This window comes from Lathyrus oleraceus, chromosome 6, assembly GCF_024323335.1.
Source record: "Lathyrus oleraceus cultivar Zhongwan6 chromosome 6, CAAS_Psat_ZW6_1.0, whole genome shotgun sequence".
In the NCBI taxonomy this organism is placed as follows: Eukaryota; Viridiplantae; Streptophyta; class Magnoliopsida; order Fabales; family Fabaceae; genus Lathyrus; species Lathyrus oleraceus.
The window spans coordinates 28,801,791-28,821,457 of NC_066584.1; the positions used below are offsets into that span (position 1 = coordinate 28,801,791).

Here is a 19,667-nt window from a genome sequence, read left to right on the forward strand (position 1 = left end):
TGTGGTAAGTTGGACAGTCAAAGAGTAAACTAATTTCAAAACAAAAAGCAAGCTCTTGAGATTATAGTTCTTTACAATGTCAATTATCAATAAGATTTTTATTGTCAAAAAATAAGTTAGATTTATAAAACTTAATGCTAGTGTAGTTCATTGCAACTCCCAAATTTTTAATATTGACTTTTTCCCCCTAAAGGATCCTTTGTACTAGAAAGATCCTTCTAATACATGTGAGAGATGATATCAATTTCTTTTAAACTTTAATCAACACACTTTCTCATACACATTTTATGGGAGTTTTCATTTTTATGGGTGTACGCTTAATTTGTTTTTGTATTAAAATTTTAATTGTAGTTAATATATTTTATTTCAAATAACACATTCAGGATTTTTTTTTAATAACTAACTTTTTCAAAAAGAAAAATACTCATATAACTAACTTTTTCATAAAGAAAAATACTCATATAACTAACATTCTAAAAAAATTTATCAAACTAATCACTTTTCAAACAACTTTTTTTACATAGAGGATTTGTCACTGCTTGTGGTACATGCTTTCTAATTTGATGTTAGGCGCCATTGTGCGCATACTTTAGTGGTGCATGTATGCAAGTATTAGAAACATTTGGAATTCCTCTTGGCTCCTATTTATTAAAAAAAAATATAACATAGGAGACTGGAGGGATGATGCATGCTCATAATGCTTGCATGCACCATTAACATGACATAAGCAGTCACACATCCTCTCTATGATGATTTTTGAAATTTATTTGAGTTTTTTTTTTAAGTTAGTTAATTGAAAAAAATCCACACATTCAATCCTAAATCAAGGAAAGTAAACATAAATATGTTGGATTTTTTAAAAATAAATCTCTTACATTTTTTATTTGCATAGTTTCAAATACATTTAATTTTTTCTTGTGTAAAAGAAATTACATTAAATTTTATGTGAATTTATGTAATGCTATTGAGATAATGTATTAGAATTTTTTTAGGGATATATACATAAGGGTTTAGAAAAATAATGCACAACCCAATAACTTGAAATATATATATCATAATTATTGATGATAAACTAAAGAAGAATGAGAAAGGATAGTTTTAAATTCTATAATTATATAGGAAGAAATGTAACCAACTTTTAAATTTCTATTTAATTCACAATATGTGTTTTTAAAAATGAAAGTACACATACAAATTTTTATAAATTTAAATCTACTGTGACCATATTATTATAATGAAAAGTTTGATTTTATATTTATTATTAGGGATAAGTATATGTAATTAGATATAACTCTTTTTATATATATTTAGTTTATTAGTAATGTTGATAGTGTCAAAATTAAGATACTTATTATTGGTATTATTAAATTTTAAGATAGTCTTATATTTAATTATTTTTTTACAAAATAATTCAAAAATTATTTTGCAATCTTTCAATTAATTTTATCTCATACTAAAATAAATTAGTTATCGGATTAACAATTAGTTATTGGATTAATGTGTTTTTTAATCTAAGAACTTTTGTTATTATAATTATTATATCTTATTATTATTATTATTATAGATAATATGTATAATTGAGGAGGTGTAAGTAGAGTATTTTATATTTGTCATTAGATAAATTATTATAATTAGAAATATTCTATATTTTCCCTTAAATTTTTGGTTAATTAGTATTGTTTATAATGCATATCTTAAAACATTTATTATTATCATTAGTAAATTTTGTAAGAATTTTAAATATTTTTTCATTATAAATTCTTTTTAGTCATCATATATATTTTATTTTTGAATGGAGTCATCGGTTTATATTTATGTTAGTCTTTTGATTTGAGAAAATAGTATTATCAATATTTTTAAGATATTAGACTATAAAAGAAAAAGAAGAAAGAAAAAATATGAATCATGAGTATAGGTAAATATTAGAATCTTGAATGATATAATTGAAAGATAATGAAAAAATTATTAATATTAAATTAAGAATTTAAGGAGTGATTGTTGTATTGAATTATGAGTAGATTTTGTGAGGATAGATAATAATAAAAAAATTGTAACATATATTTTTTTAGAATAGGAGTTTAATTGTGCAAAATTTGTTGTTAGATTCAATTTTAAGAGTGACACATAGGAGTTTAATTGATGTGTCAAAAATAGAGTTACATGCCATATGACATGTCATGATATAATCCACAGTTTTAGATTTAATATATTATAATAGATAAACTAGGTAGCACGCTACATATCACAACGACTCTTTTAAACAACTGTTGTTAAACATATTTAGGTCTTTGGTTTGAAGTCCAGCAGCAGCAATTTAAATTGAATAAAATTAACATTCCATCATGGTTATGAATGATAATCGTTGTGGTATGTATACATGAGTTTATTATAAAATATATGAATTGCTTGTTTTTTTTACACCTTACTAAACAAATACAATCATTCAAATTGATGTAGAAGATAATAATATGATAAATTAAATTATTCTTGAAAAATATCTTAAACGAACCACTGCTTTTCGAATTTCATGGATCTCGTAACTCATCTCTCGTTCTTTAACATATAGAATTTGCTTCAATGACCTAAATTTTTCATAGCAATAGTTCATTTTCTTCTAGTTTATTTTGAAAAGCATTAATTTGTTGACTAATTTGGATTCATCACCATCACTGTCATCATAATAATCATCGGCATCATTTAAAATAATAATGATGATGATAATGACGATGATATTTTTCAAAATAAACTAAAAGAGAAGGAATTGATTCTATGAAGAACTTAGGTCATTGAACTACATTCTATATGTTAAAGAGCGAGAGATCAATTATGAGATGCGTGCAATTTGAAAAATATTGATTGATTTAAGTTGGTTTTTAAATATAAGTTAATTTTATGATTATTATTTTCTAAATCAATTTAAAAGAATGCATTTTCAGTGAAGAGTTAGTGAAACAAACAATCTACATACGATATAATAAACTCAATTGGATCTTCTGATAATCCGCATAAGAAATTAATGTTGTAAGATTCACAAAAACAAACATTGTTAAGTCGCAAGAAGGTTTTTTTCTTGTAACTTAGCAATGTTTTGTTCTTATTCGGAAAAAACATTTATCAACAACAACAATAATATACAATAAAATTTAACAAAACAACAAGAACATACAACAACATATTAACTCATAAAATGTTTCGCGGGCGTACCTTTTATTGAAAAGATTTGTGAAAAATGAAGACGAAGAAATTATCAACTTGTCTTCGAATGAACTAAAGTTAATATACTTTTTGTTGCTATGAAGAACAAATATTAGGTGGATGAAGCTTTGACAATAGTTTCATTCTTCTTATATTGTTTCTCCATAGAAACACAAACCATTTGTGAATCACACTCATATTTTGTGACTTAACAATATTTTATTCTTGTTCTAAAAAATATTTATCAAAACAACAACATACAACAACATTTATCAATATTTATCAACTAAACCACAACAACATACAATAACATATCAACTCATAAAATGTTTCACGAATGTACCTTTTATTGAATCCATGCCAATTCTTTATCTGTTTTTGTTGCATCTTGATTGTGCAATTTGGATTGTTATTTTGTGTGTTTTTTAGAATGAGTTGCTCATATCTTGTTGAGGATTTGATCAAGCTCTTGATAACTTTCAAGAACCAAAACCCACTTATCTAGAAACTTGTTTGAACCTTATATGTGTGTTCATCTTTCATCAAAACTGAGTTACTTTACTAATCGCTTATAATGTCAATTTTTGTTGAGATTATCTGGCACTGTTCATCATCTTCATCCTTAGTCCATTTCCTTGTTTAAGGACCCTTCTCTAGAGACTAAGTGAAATGGGGACTAGTGGTACATTAGAGTATCTAATAGATTTGTGTGTAGTTGATTATTTATTTGTAACGGGTGCATGTATTATTTCTTGAGTGCAATTTGAGATTGAGAAGTCATCTAACAGGATAAGAATTTCTACTATACTCCAAGGAATACTTTGACAGAATCAAGTATCAACGACCCGTAACGTAAAGTTGGAAGTTGTCCTTCTTTTGTGGCGTTGGAGAAATATTACTAGCAGTAAAGTTAGGAGTTGTCCAACATATGAATACTTGGAGAAGGTTATTATGGATAGAGAGGTTATTGAATAAAGATCTTGTGGGATCTTGTATTGTGTTACCAATTTAGTGTTTGTTTCATCAAATGGAATTACTGTGTGATAGTTCTTTATAATCAAAATATTGTAATCATATTTTCATCATAGTGGAAAATCGTGATTATGTTTCGATGACATCATTCATTGAAGAGTGCATGTAGGCAAAGGGGGAACAAATACTGAAACACTATATATCTCTGTGTATCTTTCTAGTGCGGCCTAAAATCATGATGCCTACGTTCAGTCCCCAAGGATGCCACCATAATATTTTCTACTATCAAACATGCTTAACACAAGTTCAACTTGTAATCTTTACAATAATCTTTTATCACAAAAGTTTAATTTTCAATCTTTATACCAATGTTTTAATCACGAGTTCATCTTATAACCTTTATATCTTACAAGTTTAAAAGAAAAAAAATATCTAGATTTTACAATACTATCATATAAGAACAACAATTACACAAGTTTCTATATAGGAGTTTATCCTTTAACACACAAATATATATGAGATATATGAAAATCATAAAACGGAGTTAGATAAGAAGAGAATATTTTTTTGAAAGGTATTTAGATTAATGATTTGTTTTTTAAATAATCACCATACTGCTTTATATGGTTGAGTTGTCATAAAGTTCTCTAAAAAAGAAAGCAATAGAAAGCAAAACTAAAATCAGTCCATAATTGATTATGGCATGACTATAGTCATTTATGACATGACTATATTAGAATAAGCTAAGGAATTCTAGGAAGTTTTACTTTGATACGCACCATAACAATTATTCGTAAACCATAATCGACTACCTAACCACACATACTTGGATAATCATTTATAACACATCAATAATCAGTTATGGGGATAAACACACTTTATAATAAATTATTCATTCCCTAAAAAAATAACACAATGGAAGAAACCCAACTTTAGTCACATATTTAAGTTTCATCAACATACAATAAAATTATTCAAAGTATGTAGTATTAAAGTTCATAATATTCATAAAGTAATTACACTAATTTATGTTCTACATAAGAGTGCATGTAGGCAAAGGGGGGACAAATACTGAAGCACTATATATCTCTGTGTATCTTTCTCTTTCTCTATCCTTTAACTTTTTAAGTATTCATTCATTTTATATTTGCTACTGCATATATTGTATACCATATAGGCTATACCTTGTTTATAGTGCTTTAACGTATAATCTTAGGTTTGTGGTGTATCAATTCTAAGGAATCATCATGAAGTCAATTATGCATTGTTAAGATCATCTAACTAACATTTTTAAATCACTTCATTTGCAAGTGGCTTTGTATGTCATGTAAATGACCTGTGCTATAAATGATATATTCTATAAGTTCTCTTATGTATCATTTCATGCAACTTGATTAATTGAGATGCTTCCAAGCTCCCATCTTTGTGTTTTGCTCATACGCTTTCTAAAATCTCTGATTTCGTTATATGGGATCTAAAATTGTTTAAATTGTCTAAGAGGATTTTGAGTTTATTTACCCCCCCCCCCTTCTCTAGACATTGTTGTTTCCATATTCTCACACAACAAAAAGCATTCATGTCACTCGACCACAAACGTCTAAATTAAAAACTATGTTTGGTTGTGACTAACCGTCCAATTGTATCCTCTAATAAGGTGGCCATGATTTATCGTATTACCATAAGAAATCGTAACTCTCAAATTCTAAAAAGTATTTTTCCATTGTGTGATCTGGACATGCAACTTCATAATTGTATTAGTCAGAATTTGAATTGAACTTGAGGAGGCACATAGTTGTATGACACAAATTCAAAAACTATTTCAAAAAAATAAATCATTGACCAACGTTGAGATTGTCAAACTCATGGTGTTGCTTGATGAAAGTGAAGAAGATAACAATATTTTTTTTCTTATAAAAGGTTAAAGGATATTTTGATAAAAGAAAATGTTATGGGATACAAATTTATTTTAAACACGATTAATAAACACGATTTTACGTATATGAATCGCTATAAATATTATGAATGTTATGTAAGTGTTCGATGACTATGAGTGTTAGGGCGTTCTTCAAGACAGGCGGTACAAGCCGCATCCATCAATATAATGATGGAAATCAAAGTAGGAGAAAACTAAAAAATTGACAAGGCCATCAACAAACTGATCAATTTCCCTACAAACACGATGTTACGGACCCGAATCATCACAATTACTATGAATGTTATATAAGTGCTCGATGACTGTGTGGCATCCCTCTAAGCAACAATTTACTTGCAAGAGACGAATCAACAAATTTTACGAAATTCTTTAGGAAAGACGATACAAGCAACATTTATCAATAAAAAAATGAAATAAAAGTACGAGAAAAATTCAAAAGTCAACATAATGATCAACAACATAATTATTTTCCCTACAAACTTAATTTCACCCACATGAATTGTCATAAATACTACTCCCTCTCTCCCATATTATAAACAAATTTCACTTTTCTAAATTCATTAAATAATTAATCCATTTAATCTACATATAGATCAGATATATAAATTATTTAATAAATCTAAAAAAAAAAATATTTATAATATGAGATAATATAGGACGGAGGGAATATGAATGTTTGAGAGTATTAAAAACTATGAGTAATGTATCATCTCCCGATCAACAATTTAATTCAAGTAAAACCACCACAATATAATATTAAATTATTTCAATTCATTTTTTTCTACAACTAAAATTTATTTATTTAAAAAAATCTCTATTTCTTTCAACAACAAACTTGGATTCAACCCTCATTCACATACTCTTCAAATCAAATTTAAATATATAATTATAAGATAACCTAATTAGAAAAATACGAGTAACCTTTTTTTCTTAACAAGATTATTAAGAAAACAGAATACTATGATTTCTGTTCTTATCACCCGACCCGTTTCGTACTTATCTCCGAACCGTTTCGTACTGTTTCTCATATATAAATACTCATTCAGCGTTTTTTTTGTTCCCTCGAGTCCCTTTTGCGAACAAGATTGGTGCTTTTGTTTTGAGTCTCTCTTACACACAGATTCATCACCTACCCCCTTCTCTCTCTCTCTCTACACATTCTTCTCTCTTTCCTCTCGCATTCTCCGCCTCCTATACTTTTTTTTTCCGAAACATTAATAGGGGTTTAGTTTATCACAAGGTTTTGAATAATGGGTGGGAAAGGAATCAGCAAAAGCAATCTCTTTGATGATAAAAGAGATGGTTTTTTCTCAATCTCCAATCTAGGGTCTCAGTGGGGTGATATAGGTCATTCTCAGGAACAAGGGTATTATCCTGTTGGTGGTTTATTTGCAAGCATGAGTCAAATGGGAATGGGGTTTGGCGGAGTTCCACAGCCAAAATCTCCATCTTCTGAAAACTCCTCTTCTAAACGAAACAATGGGATGAAGATTCCTTGCACTGAGCTCTACATTAGGTATGTTCAATCAGAAGGGAAAGTGAAGATTCTCGGTGTTCCTGACGAGGAGGAAGGTGAAATAGTGGAAGGTGTTGAGAGAAAGAAAAAGGGTGGTCTTAAGAAGTTTAAGGTCAAGGTGAAAAACCCTTCTTTGAGAAAGCTGATTAGTGGGGCTTTTGCTGGGGCTATTTCTCGTACTGCTGTTGCGCCTTTGGAGACTATTAGGACTCATTTGATGGTTGGGAGTAGTGGTAATTCTAGTGGTGAGGTGTTCAATAACATCATGAATACTGATGGATGGAAAGGGTTGTTTAGGGGGAATCTTGTTAATGTTATAAGAGTTGCACCTAGCAAGGCTATTGAGGTAATATTAATGTTTATGTTGGTTTTTCATGTTTCTGTTTCATGCCATGTTGTTGAATGATTTTGGCTTCACTGATTTGATTGATTTCTTCCGTATGTGTTAATTTTGATTGTTAATCTTATCATTGTTGTCAATTGCGGATAGTGGAAAATAGTTGTTTGGCTCAAGTGTGCTGCCTAATAGTGATATTGACCGCCACGATTTCACAATGTTTTGTCCTAAACAGCGCATCACGGAACAATTGTGGAGCTGTTGTGTTTAAATCCTGCTCTGTAATTGTCCGTGCTAGCGCGCCACTATTCTTCACAATGTTTAAATTCTGCCCAGCAATCGTGTGCGCTAACGCGCCATTAAGTTTTTTCATATGGTAAGGGAGTTGTATATATTGGATGGGTAGTGTGGACCTCATTACCTAGTGAGGCAGCAAGGTTGTGGCTAATATTGCGGATCGACGGATGCGGCCACAATATTGCGGTGTGATTAGTAAATTGGCCGCGACATGAAATATACATTTACTTGTCAACTACGAAATATTGTCTATAGCAGAAAATGGCGGTTTGCTCTGATTCCACCACGCAATAGTGGGTATAGTACTCTACTATAGCTGCCACTTCACAATATTTTGTACTAAATAGTATTAATGTGCCATAAAGCAATAGTGGTGTATTTAAATTCTGCTCTGCAATTGCGCGCGATATTTACAACACTGTATTTTATTTATTGAAAAATCATTGTTTTTTGTATTTCTACCATGAGAGTCGTTTCTATTGGCTGGCTTAGTTTTTTGCAGTTTAGGAGCGTTGATATTTTCATTGTAATTGTTTTAAATTGTGGACCACACTACCCGAAGCGGCGGCTAGGTTGTGGTTAATTTTGCGGTTACAGATTGCGGCGGTTTCTGCAACATCATCACCTTATGCAGCCGCAGTATTGCGGTGTGACTAGTAAACGGCCACAACATATAAAATTTATTTACGCTGCAAGAACCACAATATGTATCACAACAGTCACAATGCCGGTAGTCTCTAGCCCCAACCGCAATTTAAAACACTTAACAAACACGCCTTCATTCTCCTCAGCTGGTGATTTAGATTATAAAATCTAGATTTCATTTATATTTATCAACCACAATTTAAATATCTGGTCTGGTATGGTATCTAACTTGCTGCCAGATTTGCCAGTCATTTTCAACAACTGAATTGTTCGTATTCTCCTAACTGAAAAAGACAGCTATTTAGGTAGCAATAAACTTTTCCTTTGACGATTTTTCTGTTTGCGTTCACTCAAATCTAAAAGAAGTAGGCATGTCGTGTGGTAAGAAGATGGTAACAGTTTTACAAATAAAAGACCTATTACCTTCGGTAGTCACTTTTTTTTTGGTAACTTCTGTTTTGTTTGTCTCTTCTCTTCTGCGATTTCTTTCATTCTAGGCATGTCTCTGGCTGTCCGAGTGAATTTAGTATGAAGCGCTTCTGTTATTGGAATTCGTGATTGAATGCTGATTCGTGGAACCGTATACATATACTAAGTATTAATATATTTCTTCTGCAGCTTTTTGCTTATGATACCGTTAACAAGAACCTATCATCAAAGCCGGGTGAAAAGCCTAAACTCCCCATTCCTGCATCACTGATTGCCGGCGCTTGTGCTGGAGTTAGTTCAACTATTTGCACATATCCTCTCGAATTACTCAAGACGAGATTAACTGTCCAGGTATGTATTCGCAAAACAAAACAACTTTATGTTTTTTTCATTTTTTATCCTTTAGCAAAACATTTTTTATCCTTTAGCAAAAGATAAGGTCGATCGGTATTTTTGCAGAGAGATGTCTACAACGGTCTACTGGACGCGTTTGTGAAAATAATTCGCGAGGAGGGTGCTTCAGAACTCTACAGAGGCCTTGCTCCTAGTCTTATTGGAGTCATTCCGTATTCTGCCACCAATTACTTTGCTTACGACACTTTGAGAAAAGTGTACAAGAAAGTTTTCAAGCAAGAGAAGATTGGAAACATTGAAACCCTTTTGATAGGTTCTGCGGCTGGTGCTATTTCGAGTAGCGCTACTTTCCCGCTTGAAGTGGCTCGCAAGCAAATGCAAGTTGGAGCACTCAGCGGAAGACAGGTTTACAAGAATGTGATCCATGCGCTTGCGTGCATACTTGAGAAAGAAGGTATCCAAGGTTTGTATAGAGGATTAGGACCAAGCTGCATGAAGTTGGTTCCAGCGGCGGGAATCTCTTTCATGTGCTATGAAGCATGCAAGAAGATATTGGTAGAGGAAGAAGATGAGGAATAGAATGAGTAGTGCTGATTTATAATTCTTTCAAATTCGGTCAAATTATTTTGAATTTTTTAGTCTCGGGGGTGGCTTTTAATAAGTAATTGAGAATGGAATAGTAGTTTTGATTTTTTTTTGTCAGTTTATCTGATACGCACATCTGCAGAGATTAATTTGTAATTTTTGAAGATGGCATAGATTCATTGGAAGAGTTAAGAACATGATCACCTATTGAAGATGCAAACTTCACTTGTATTCGGAACATGTGCAATTTGTGAGTATGAGATCAAATTTTCAAGTTTTGATGCAACTTTTTTTTATTATCATAGTCTAAATTTAAACTATGATGTTACATATCGAAGTGGACTCTTGAAAATATGGTTTGTTGACATTTAAATATTCTCAATGATGGGTGGAAAGATTGAAGTCTTCAAAATGGTAAGCTATTGTTTGAAATTATGATAAGTTGGGAGTAAAATGAATCTGGTAAAGCAAAGATTACGAGTCCACTATAAAAAGAATTGTTAGAGAAACAACAAAAAGAATAATATATAAGCTAAAATCCAAAATAAAGGTCTGTTTGACTTTATTTTATGACAATCAAAGCAAAGTCTATAGTACTACCAACTACCAAGATCCAATCATACATTAAATAAAGTAGTTGTTGTGTGTTTGAATTGAAAATCTAGGTGATGAAGAATAAATATGTTTCCTATCATGATCATGATGTTGTTGAATATAATGTAAAAAATGTTAATAACAGAGATAATAAATAAAGTAGGGAAGAGAGTAGAGATTAGGGATTTAATAATATAAATTATGTAAATAAGATGCAAATAAAAACTATAAAGAGAATATAATATTATTAATATGGAGTATTGCGAGTTTGTCAAACAAAAGATAAAAACAAGTTCGAAAATAAAAAATATAAATATAAAATTCGAACACTCCTCTTTTAAAAAGTTTGTTAAACTTTAAGTTTGTTACAAATTAATTCTAAAAGTGAATGATAAAATCAAATTAACTAATATCATAATCATCGAAAACAGCTATTAATAAGAAGAAATGTCATAGATAGGAGTAACAACCAAAAAGAGAAGAAGTCGTTGAAGAGAGAAATCAATGGAGAGAAGAGGAGCATCCAAAGAGAAAACAAATCAAACCAACAAATCAATTTGAATCAAATCAAATTAAACAAATCTAATTCAATTTAAATCAAACCGAACATAATTAATTCATATAAATTTGAACCAAATTGAATCATACAAAATCAATTTAAGCAAATCATACCGAAATAAACTATATCAAATTAGATTAAATTGAATCAATCTATCCAATACAATCCAAACCAACTAGAACAACAAATAGATAGGGGAGTAACTAAATAGAAGGAAAAATAAGAAGGGGAAGAAATAATGGAGCAACCAAATGGAGTAATAAATAGGGAGATGAGTAATCAAATAGGAATTAATAAGAGAGGGAAAGAGAAGCAATCAAACAGAATAACCAATACCAGAATAATTCAATAGAGTAGGAAATAGGGGTAATATTCTTCCTATAAATGCTAATCCTAAATATTATTCTATAATTTCCTCTTGAAACTCCATTAGTGTTGCACTTAATCAAATTATAACTAGGAAAATACCGATTAACTTGTATGATTTTAGGTGCGGGAGGAGTCCGATATTTGATGTCAAATAATTTAATAATAGTAAATTTATGAATTTAAAAGAACATGACCCCCTTGAAAGAAGTGGATGTCATAAACCAATTGTTTAACAAGAAAAATGAATATATCAAATTCAATATAACCATTTCGAAATATGATATCATGTCTTACGTTTCAAGTTTTCCAAAGAATTATTATGATAAGATTCATTATTAAATTCTGAATTTGAGAGGTCCAATTTCTACCAACAAGTTTGAATAAGCTTTCGTAACTAGTTATATCAATGTTCATGCCAAACAATCGCTTCATCCAATGCCAGAAAGGTAAAGTATACTTTCATCTAAAAAATATGTGGTATGCAGTTTCTACATCATGATTAGAGAGAGAGATATGTTTTTCTATTTTTGCTTAAAGTTAACTATTTGGAATTCAACACTATAAATTCTCCTCAATTTTTCTATTTAAATCTGATATTGAAATTTTTACTTACTTATATTCTGATGTGATATTGGGTTGTATAAATAAACTTAGTGTACCCTGCCATTAGTTCCTAAAATTCTTAATTATTTCTCACTCATACGACATCCTTGCTGCACTTCCACGCACCCAAGTCAACAAGTATTCTTTATTGATTAACTTTAATAATATAGATTTGTTGAACCACTTAAATAGCATAATTATCAAACTGCTGATGATGTTTGAAGTTGATTTCCAAGTAAATCGCAATACATTATTTATTAGGGCATCATTGAATGAATATTCTTGCTTTATTCTTGCTTTTCTTTTCTTTGGTACAAAGATTTATTTTTGTTTTTTATGAATCTAAAACATATCAGAATAATCCAATAACACAATCTCTTCCAAATATCAAATGTAACGACAGTTAATAAAATACATTATACAACATAATATAATTTTAATGTGAAAAAATCTTTGTTAATTAGGAGTAAAAAATCACGGTATTCATAGACCATTTAAATCTCAACTATAATTAAATAATGGATACAATCAAGGTTCTCTCTAACACTAGTTAGAGGCATACATCAACGCACTCAAGAAAATTATTCGGAAGACAGATCTAGAAAACTCAAAATCCGATCTCCACGTTCATAATGTACCTTTATGAGTGTTAAACACTGATACCAAAAATCAGGATGGTCCGACAGTTGGATTGTGAGAAAACTCTGATCTTGTGAGACTTGTATGTGCTGAATTGGAGTTGCGGAAATAGTGTATCCTCTCTATATTTTCTTCTTTTTCTCTCACACGCTCAATAGAATGACTTAATTCTCTTTGTTGGATAATAACAAAGATTTATGCATATGAGATATTAATTTTGATTCACATTCATTTGAACCACTTCAAATATGAGGGATAAGGGATAGTCCAACAACGTTATAGTCGTCTTATATGACAAATTCATTTGAACCACTCCAAATATGAGGGATAAAGGATAGTCCAACAACGTTATGGTCGTCTTATATGACAAACACAAGTGTGCGTATTATCAAATAGCAAAATATACAATAAGTTGAACTTTGAAACCACCGGTAATTAGTATGTTATATTATTTTATCATTTCAATTTTTTTAATTAATTATAAAAAAAGTATGAGCCCGAACAATGAGTTTCAATTAATTTAGTTTATCATTCTAAATTAGTTAATTAGAGATTATTATGGCCATTAATGTTAGAAGATAGTAACTCATTGTCCAATAGGAATATTTGTATTCGATATAGTTGTATTCGATAGAGTCGAATACAACATGTAAGTGTCGAAGTTTATAACCATGTATTTGACAGAGTTGAATAATGTAGTTAGTGAATTATATTTTGATTGCCTATATATAAAGGAGACGATGTAAATCTAAGGATTGCAACTTCACTTTAATAAAATTCATTTTTCACAATATAGTTTCTTTCTCTTATTTTCTCTTCTTCTTCGTTCTTCTTGAAAACCGTAATTGTTTGAACAAATTGGTATCAATGAGTCTGGTTGCAATTCAGAGAGAATTTGTAATGGCAAACAATAACACAACATCAACGTAATTTTCAATGAATCTATCTGTTTTCAAAGGCGAGAACTACGAAAGGTGGATTGTACAAATGAATGTCATCTTTAGATTTCAAGATGTGTCATTGATGAAAATTGATAAAAATTCTATCGGGTTACACTTTCCCATTTCATGTGTCAATGATAAAAATTGTTGGGATAAGTCGAATATTTGCCCTTCTATCTTTTCATTGACTCTTCATGCTTTTCTTTCAATGAGTTATGCAACCTATCAACATCTAAAAAATATCTTTGTGTTGTTAACATAAATCGAGTCAATGTCTCTTCTAACGATGGGATCTTGAATTATGTATCTTTTTGAGTTGTTCTTAGATTGAAATTCATAGTTACAACTTGTATTTCCCCCATAAGTAGTTCTTTAGTACAATCACCTGCAAAATACTCTTGACCATAGTTAGTACATAATAAAAATACCACCCCGTTTGAAGGTTCCTGCGATAGGCTTACTATATCCAACTTTTGATTTAAGACTTCCAGCCTTGTAAGAAGTTCCTCATATCCTCATAAAGTCAATTCACTATGAGATTTATTATTGGTTTCTAGCTTGTCTAACCCTCTGGTATTTGAAAAGTCGTACTCATTTATACTTATCTTCTTTATCAACTCTTTTACCTGCTTGTAGTTAATGTTCTTATTGTACATCCCGCAGATGCATCTAACAATATTCGAACTTGTGCTTGGAGACCCTTCACAAGATTCTGCATTTGTTCCATATTACTCCTATTGTGATTAGGACATTTGCATGTCAATAATTTAAATCTCTCCCAAGCTTCATAAAGAGATTTGGTCTCTTGTTGTTCGAAATGTGTAATTTCAGCTTTTTCTTTCTGGGAACTGTGTTGTAGTGAAGAGTCTTTCTAGAAATTTGTCTTCCAATTCTTTTCAAGTTTTTATTACTCCATTTGGAAGGCATAATAACCAATCCTTCGCTCTACCCACTTGTGAGAAGCTGAACAATTTGAGTTTTACCTGGTCTTCTATAATATCCTCTCGTTGGCACATTGATGATGTCTCATGAAACCTTGTTAGATGTTCCCATGGGTCACTAGTTGTGTTTCCATTGAATGGTTTGTCCCTTAAATATGAAAGCATGACATATTTGATGTTGAAATTTACAGAATTAGCTAGAAAAAATCCCATAGAAACCTGTGATGTGTCATTAGGCTTGTAGTAGTCCCCCATAGTTTGGACTCTTGGTTCTGCCATAATAATTTACCAACACTTGTGCCCTACACTTCACTGACAAGAACAAATACCCACAGGAGTTTTATGATAGACAAGAAAATAAAATAAAAATTTAAAAGACTAAAAAAAATATTTAAAAAATTGCACAAACATCGCCTTATTGAAAAATCAACAGTCTCTGACAATGGCACAAAAAACTTGATGACTTCTCAGCAACTGTAACAATAATGTCAAAGTAATAAAAAGATTGAATCCACAAAGTCTGTCTTCAAGCAAGACAAAATGTGTGCAATGTATAAAAAACTAGTAAAAAGTTGGGTTTTTGAGTTTCAGTGCGATAAGTAAATAAATGATTAAACAATATCACGAAAGTGGTATGGTTATGTTCTAGAATCCCCTATTCCTATATTGTTTATGTTTGATATATATGAATGGTCTTATCACTATAACACTGCATCGAATTAACAAAATTGTTATAGTCAATCCCTCACGAAATAACTCACTAACTACTACTCGGAGCTTTCTATCCCTAGTCCTCCATCGTTAGCAGGGTTAGGCGGTGTATAGAACATTAATTATTTATGCCACTAACCAGGGTCTCCTATTCCTATTCAACCAGCGTAAGTACAATAATTTGCCTAGGTCTAACACATAGACTAATGGTCAGCACTCCTTACGCGCCAAAAATCATATTAAAGGAGTATCTCACATAAAAAGCATTACGAACAAGAAACAATTGAATGAGATTATAGATCAAAAGGTTCATACAAAAGTTAAATCAACATAGAATCCAACAATATAGAAACAAGTTCATCATAACACAACCTAACCTACAAGAGCTTAGTTACCCTTAATGCAATTAACAATACCACAACTGATAAATGAAAATAACATATGAAATCCCTTGAAGTAATAGCCTCTGATGGCTTCAAATGCTCTAAAAACACCATTTGTGCTCTCAAAATCGTGCCTTGATCTCTAAATTTCGTAACCTTGTGAAAGTGTGGAAAATCCCCCTTTAAAGGTATCAGAATAGACCAAAACGCGTCAGAAAAGCCTAGAAAAAGCCTAGAAAAATGGTTCTTAGAATAATGGCACTACAAATGCATTGAGGAAGCTCTTCAGGTGAGCCTTTTGCTCTCCTAACGGGAAAAGGCAATTTGAGATGTTGAGCTGGCAAAGACTTTAGGGAGAAGGAAAGTGGCTCACCAAGCGAGGCCATAACTCGTTAGGCGAGAGCAGCAAGGCAAGACCATTATATGTATTTCAAAAACATTTCATTTGGGGGGAGTGAGACATTTTTAGAGATAAATATCATAGTAAGAGAGAAAGATACATAGAGAAAAGTAGCATTGAAGAATACAAGTTGGATACGTAACTTCAGGAAATCGTCATTGATGCTCATCCATATTCCTTTCTTCTCTTTTGTAATCAAAGCTACCATGAGTAACTAAATATCTTTATTGTTAGGATTGTATGTAATCCATCAGTATCATATGTATTTGTTATAATTATGGCGTTATATATGAATTAACCATTTATCGATATTGATGTTATCCTTGTTTACTTCTAGATTCGAACCGTTATTGAGAAATACTCTTTGAATCTCGATCTAGGATAATCATTTGTTAGATGTTAAAATCTAGACATAGATTTGGGTCTAACGTTTACAAGAGTATTGAGACTTAATGGTACCGTAGTATTCAATAGGCTGAGAGATCGTCGATTAAACAATACGGTTAAACTCTCGCCAAGAGTTTAGTCATAAACACTGACGGCGAGCGATACATGATAATATTAATAAAATAATTAATCTTTGTATAACTAATCATAAGAATACATATGTTATTCTTGGACGAAACCCAATCCCAACAAGCTTTCTCATATTTGTAACTTTACTCATTATTATTGTTATTTATGTTACGTACTTAATGCAAACAATTTGAAAACTTTTGACTTAAACCATATCAACTGTTGAACGACATTTAATATTGCATTAGTCTTTGTGGATATGATAAAACAAATACTTACTTTTAATGTTGAATGTTGCAACTATCAAAATGATGTCGTTATCGGGGACTGGTGTTTAGATATTAAAAGCATTACAACAATTTTTATCCGTTTAAGAAATTTTGCACATTTCATTTTACCTATAATACTCTCGCTTGTGTGGTTAGGTTATGAATTATGTTTATGCAAGGTAAAACTCCAGAAATCAACTTCTTTTCGATTCAGAAATTGAAAGGACAATCCGAAGGAACAACAACAAGAACAGAAGATGAAAAAAATTATCCATGAAACGAATGCAACAAAAGGAAACTTCTACCTCAAATTCTTATCAACAACAAAATAAAGTCACGGTCGAGGGTGAAGAAAATAGCAGAGTCGTTATCAACAACAATCCACCTTTAACTAGAACTATGCCATGTTATATTAGTATGAGGCGACTGGATCACATGGCCAGAAATCCTACAAATTCCAGGCAAGCAGAGATGTATACATGATCACTTTAGATTACTTATGTAAATCTTTTTTCGGGTCTTGATCATAAAGATCCTTACACTCACCTCACCAAATTCTGTGAATTAGGCGGTACACTTGGAGCTTCTGAAGCAGAAGAGGAAGTTGTCTTTACGAGATTATTTCCTCATTCATTGATTAGTAAGCCAAGGATTGGTATCTAAACCAACCTGCACAAATCATGTCCAACTGGAATATTCTTGAAGACATATTTTTGAATCGGTTCTTTCCGCATAACAAGTTTTGAGATGCAAAGACCATAATCATTATGTCTTCTTAAGGCTCCATTGAAACACTTTGCGAAGTATGAGAGCGGTATAAGTCTATGTTAAGGAAATGTTCTAGTCATGGTTTCAATGATATCACATAACTTCACATTTTCCACATTGGACTTCAAGCGCAACCCAAACTTCTTTTATATGCAACAACAAGTGGTTCCTTAATGTCTAAGAGTGCAGAAGATGCAATATCCATCATTGATGAATGACACCCAATAACCATAAAGTCCACCATAACAAGGACTTTTCATAATGGAAAGATGGTATTCTTGAGTTAGGAATTAATGTGTGATCATGGCTAAGAATAAGTTACTAACTCAAACAATGGAATAACTTACCAAGCAACTTTCAAAGCTTCTATTACAATTCAATTAGATGCATGAGACACTGAATAAACTGCAACAAATCTATTTTTATGAAATTTGCACTAGTGATCATCCTATCGGCTTCCATCCAAAAAATGTTGAAGAAATGAATTACATGGGTAACCAACAACAAAGGCAGGCACCATATCAAGGAAATCAGGGCTGACAATGTGGAAACAACACGAATTATGCTCAAGGTTGGAGACAAGATACATGTTCATCAACCAGGCAAAGACACTTTAACACTTTGACTTAGTTCATGCAAATGTCCATTGTGAATCATAAATTCAATAAAGAATATTGAAATGCAAGTCAGGCATTGCAAAACATTTAGTTGATCAACAAGGAGGAACTTTCACATCCAACAGACACACCAATCAGAGGGAGCATTGTAAAGCAATTACAACTCAGAATGGTAGATTAATTGAAACTGGAGTTGGTGAGAGTCAGCAAAAAGAGAATATTTTTATTGATACAAAAGATAATCATGACCAAGGGCAATAAGAAAATGAAAAGGAAATGGAAGAACAAAATGAGAAAAATAAATTAGTTGAAGAGGAAAATAAGAAACATAAAAATCAAAAGGAAGGAAAATAAACAATGAAGAGTTGGCCAATAAGAAATCTTTAGTATCCCCAAACTCATGTAAAAAAAGACAAGGAAAGACAATATGCGGGGTTTCTAGATGTCTTCAAACGCTTGCAAGTCGACATTCCCTTCGCGAAAGCTTTGGAGAAGATGTCGACATACTCAAAGTTCATGAAATAAATCCTTACAAAAAAAATGGTATACAAATGAAAAGACTATTAATTTAGATGCAAGATGTAGTTCCATTATTCAAAGAACCTTTCCGCTGAAAGAGGTAGATCCTGGTCATGCCACGATACCTGCCACTATAGGGAGCATGGACATAGGAAAATAATTGATTGATCCTGTCTCAAGCATCAATCTCATTCCTTTATTAGTAGTAAAGAGGATAAATGTTATTGACATGAAGAATACAAGAATGACATTATAATTAGTCAACAAATCACACAACCATCTGGCATAGCTGAAGATGTTTTGGGCAAGGTGGACATTTTTTTATTTCCTATTGATTTTGTGGTGCTAGACATTGAAGAGGATGATGATACTCCCCTAATATTTGGTCGGCCTTTCATAAAAACCATACAAATGATAATAGATGTCGATGATGGAATAATGAAGGTTAGAGTCTAAGATGAAGATGTGAGTTTTGACCTATTTGAAACAACAAAGAATCTAAGAAAAAAGGTTTTTGATTTAACCTGGATGCAGTTGAGGAAAAGAGTATGGATGTGCATAGACATTCGTCAAAC

General features: G+C 31.3%; 1 protein-coding gene across 1 annotated transcript; it reads left to right on the forward strand.

Moving 5' to 3' along the window:
• The first annotated feature begins 7,150 nt into the window (after positions 1 to 7,150).
• Positions 7,151 to 10,537, forward strand: LOC127091101 (adenine nucleotide transporter BT1, chloroplastic/mitochondrial). Its single transcript, XM_051029649.1, has 3 exons — positions 7,151 to 7,962; positions 9,514 to 9,675; positions 9,784 to 10,537. The coding sequence occupies exons 1-3, from the start codon at positions 7,351 to 7,353 to the stop codon at positions 10,255 to 10,257; spliced, it is 1,248 nt and encodes a 415-aa protein (XP_050885606.1). The 5' UTR covers positions 7,151 to 7,350; the 3' UTR covers positions 10,258 to 10,537.
• Positions 10,538 to 19,667: the final 9,130 nt, after the last annotated feature.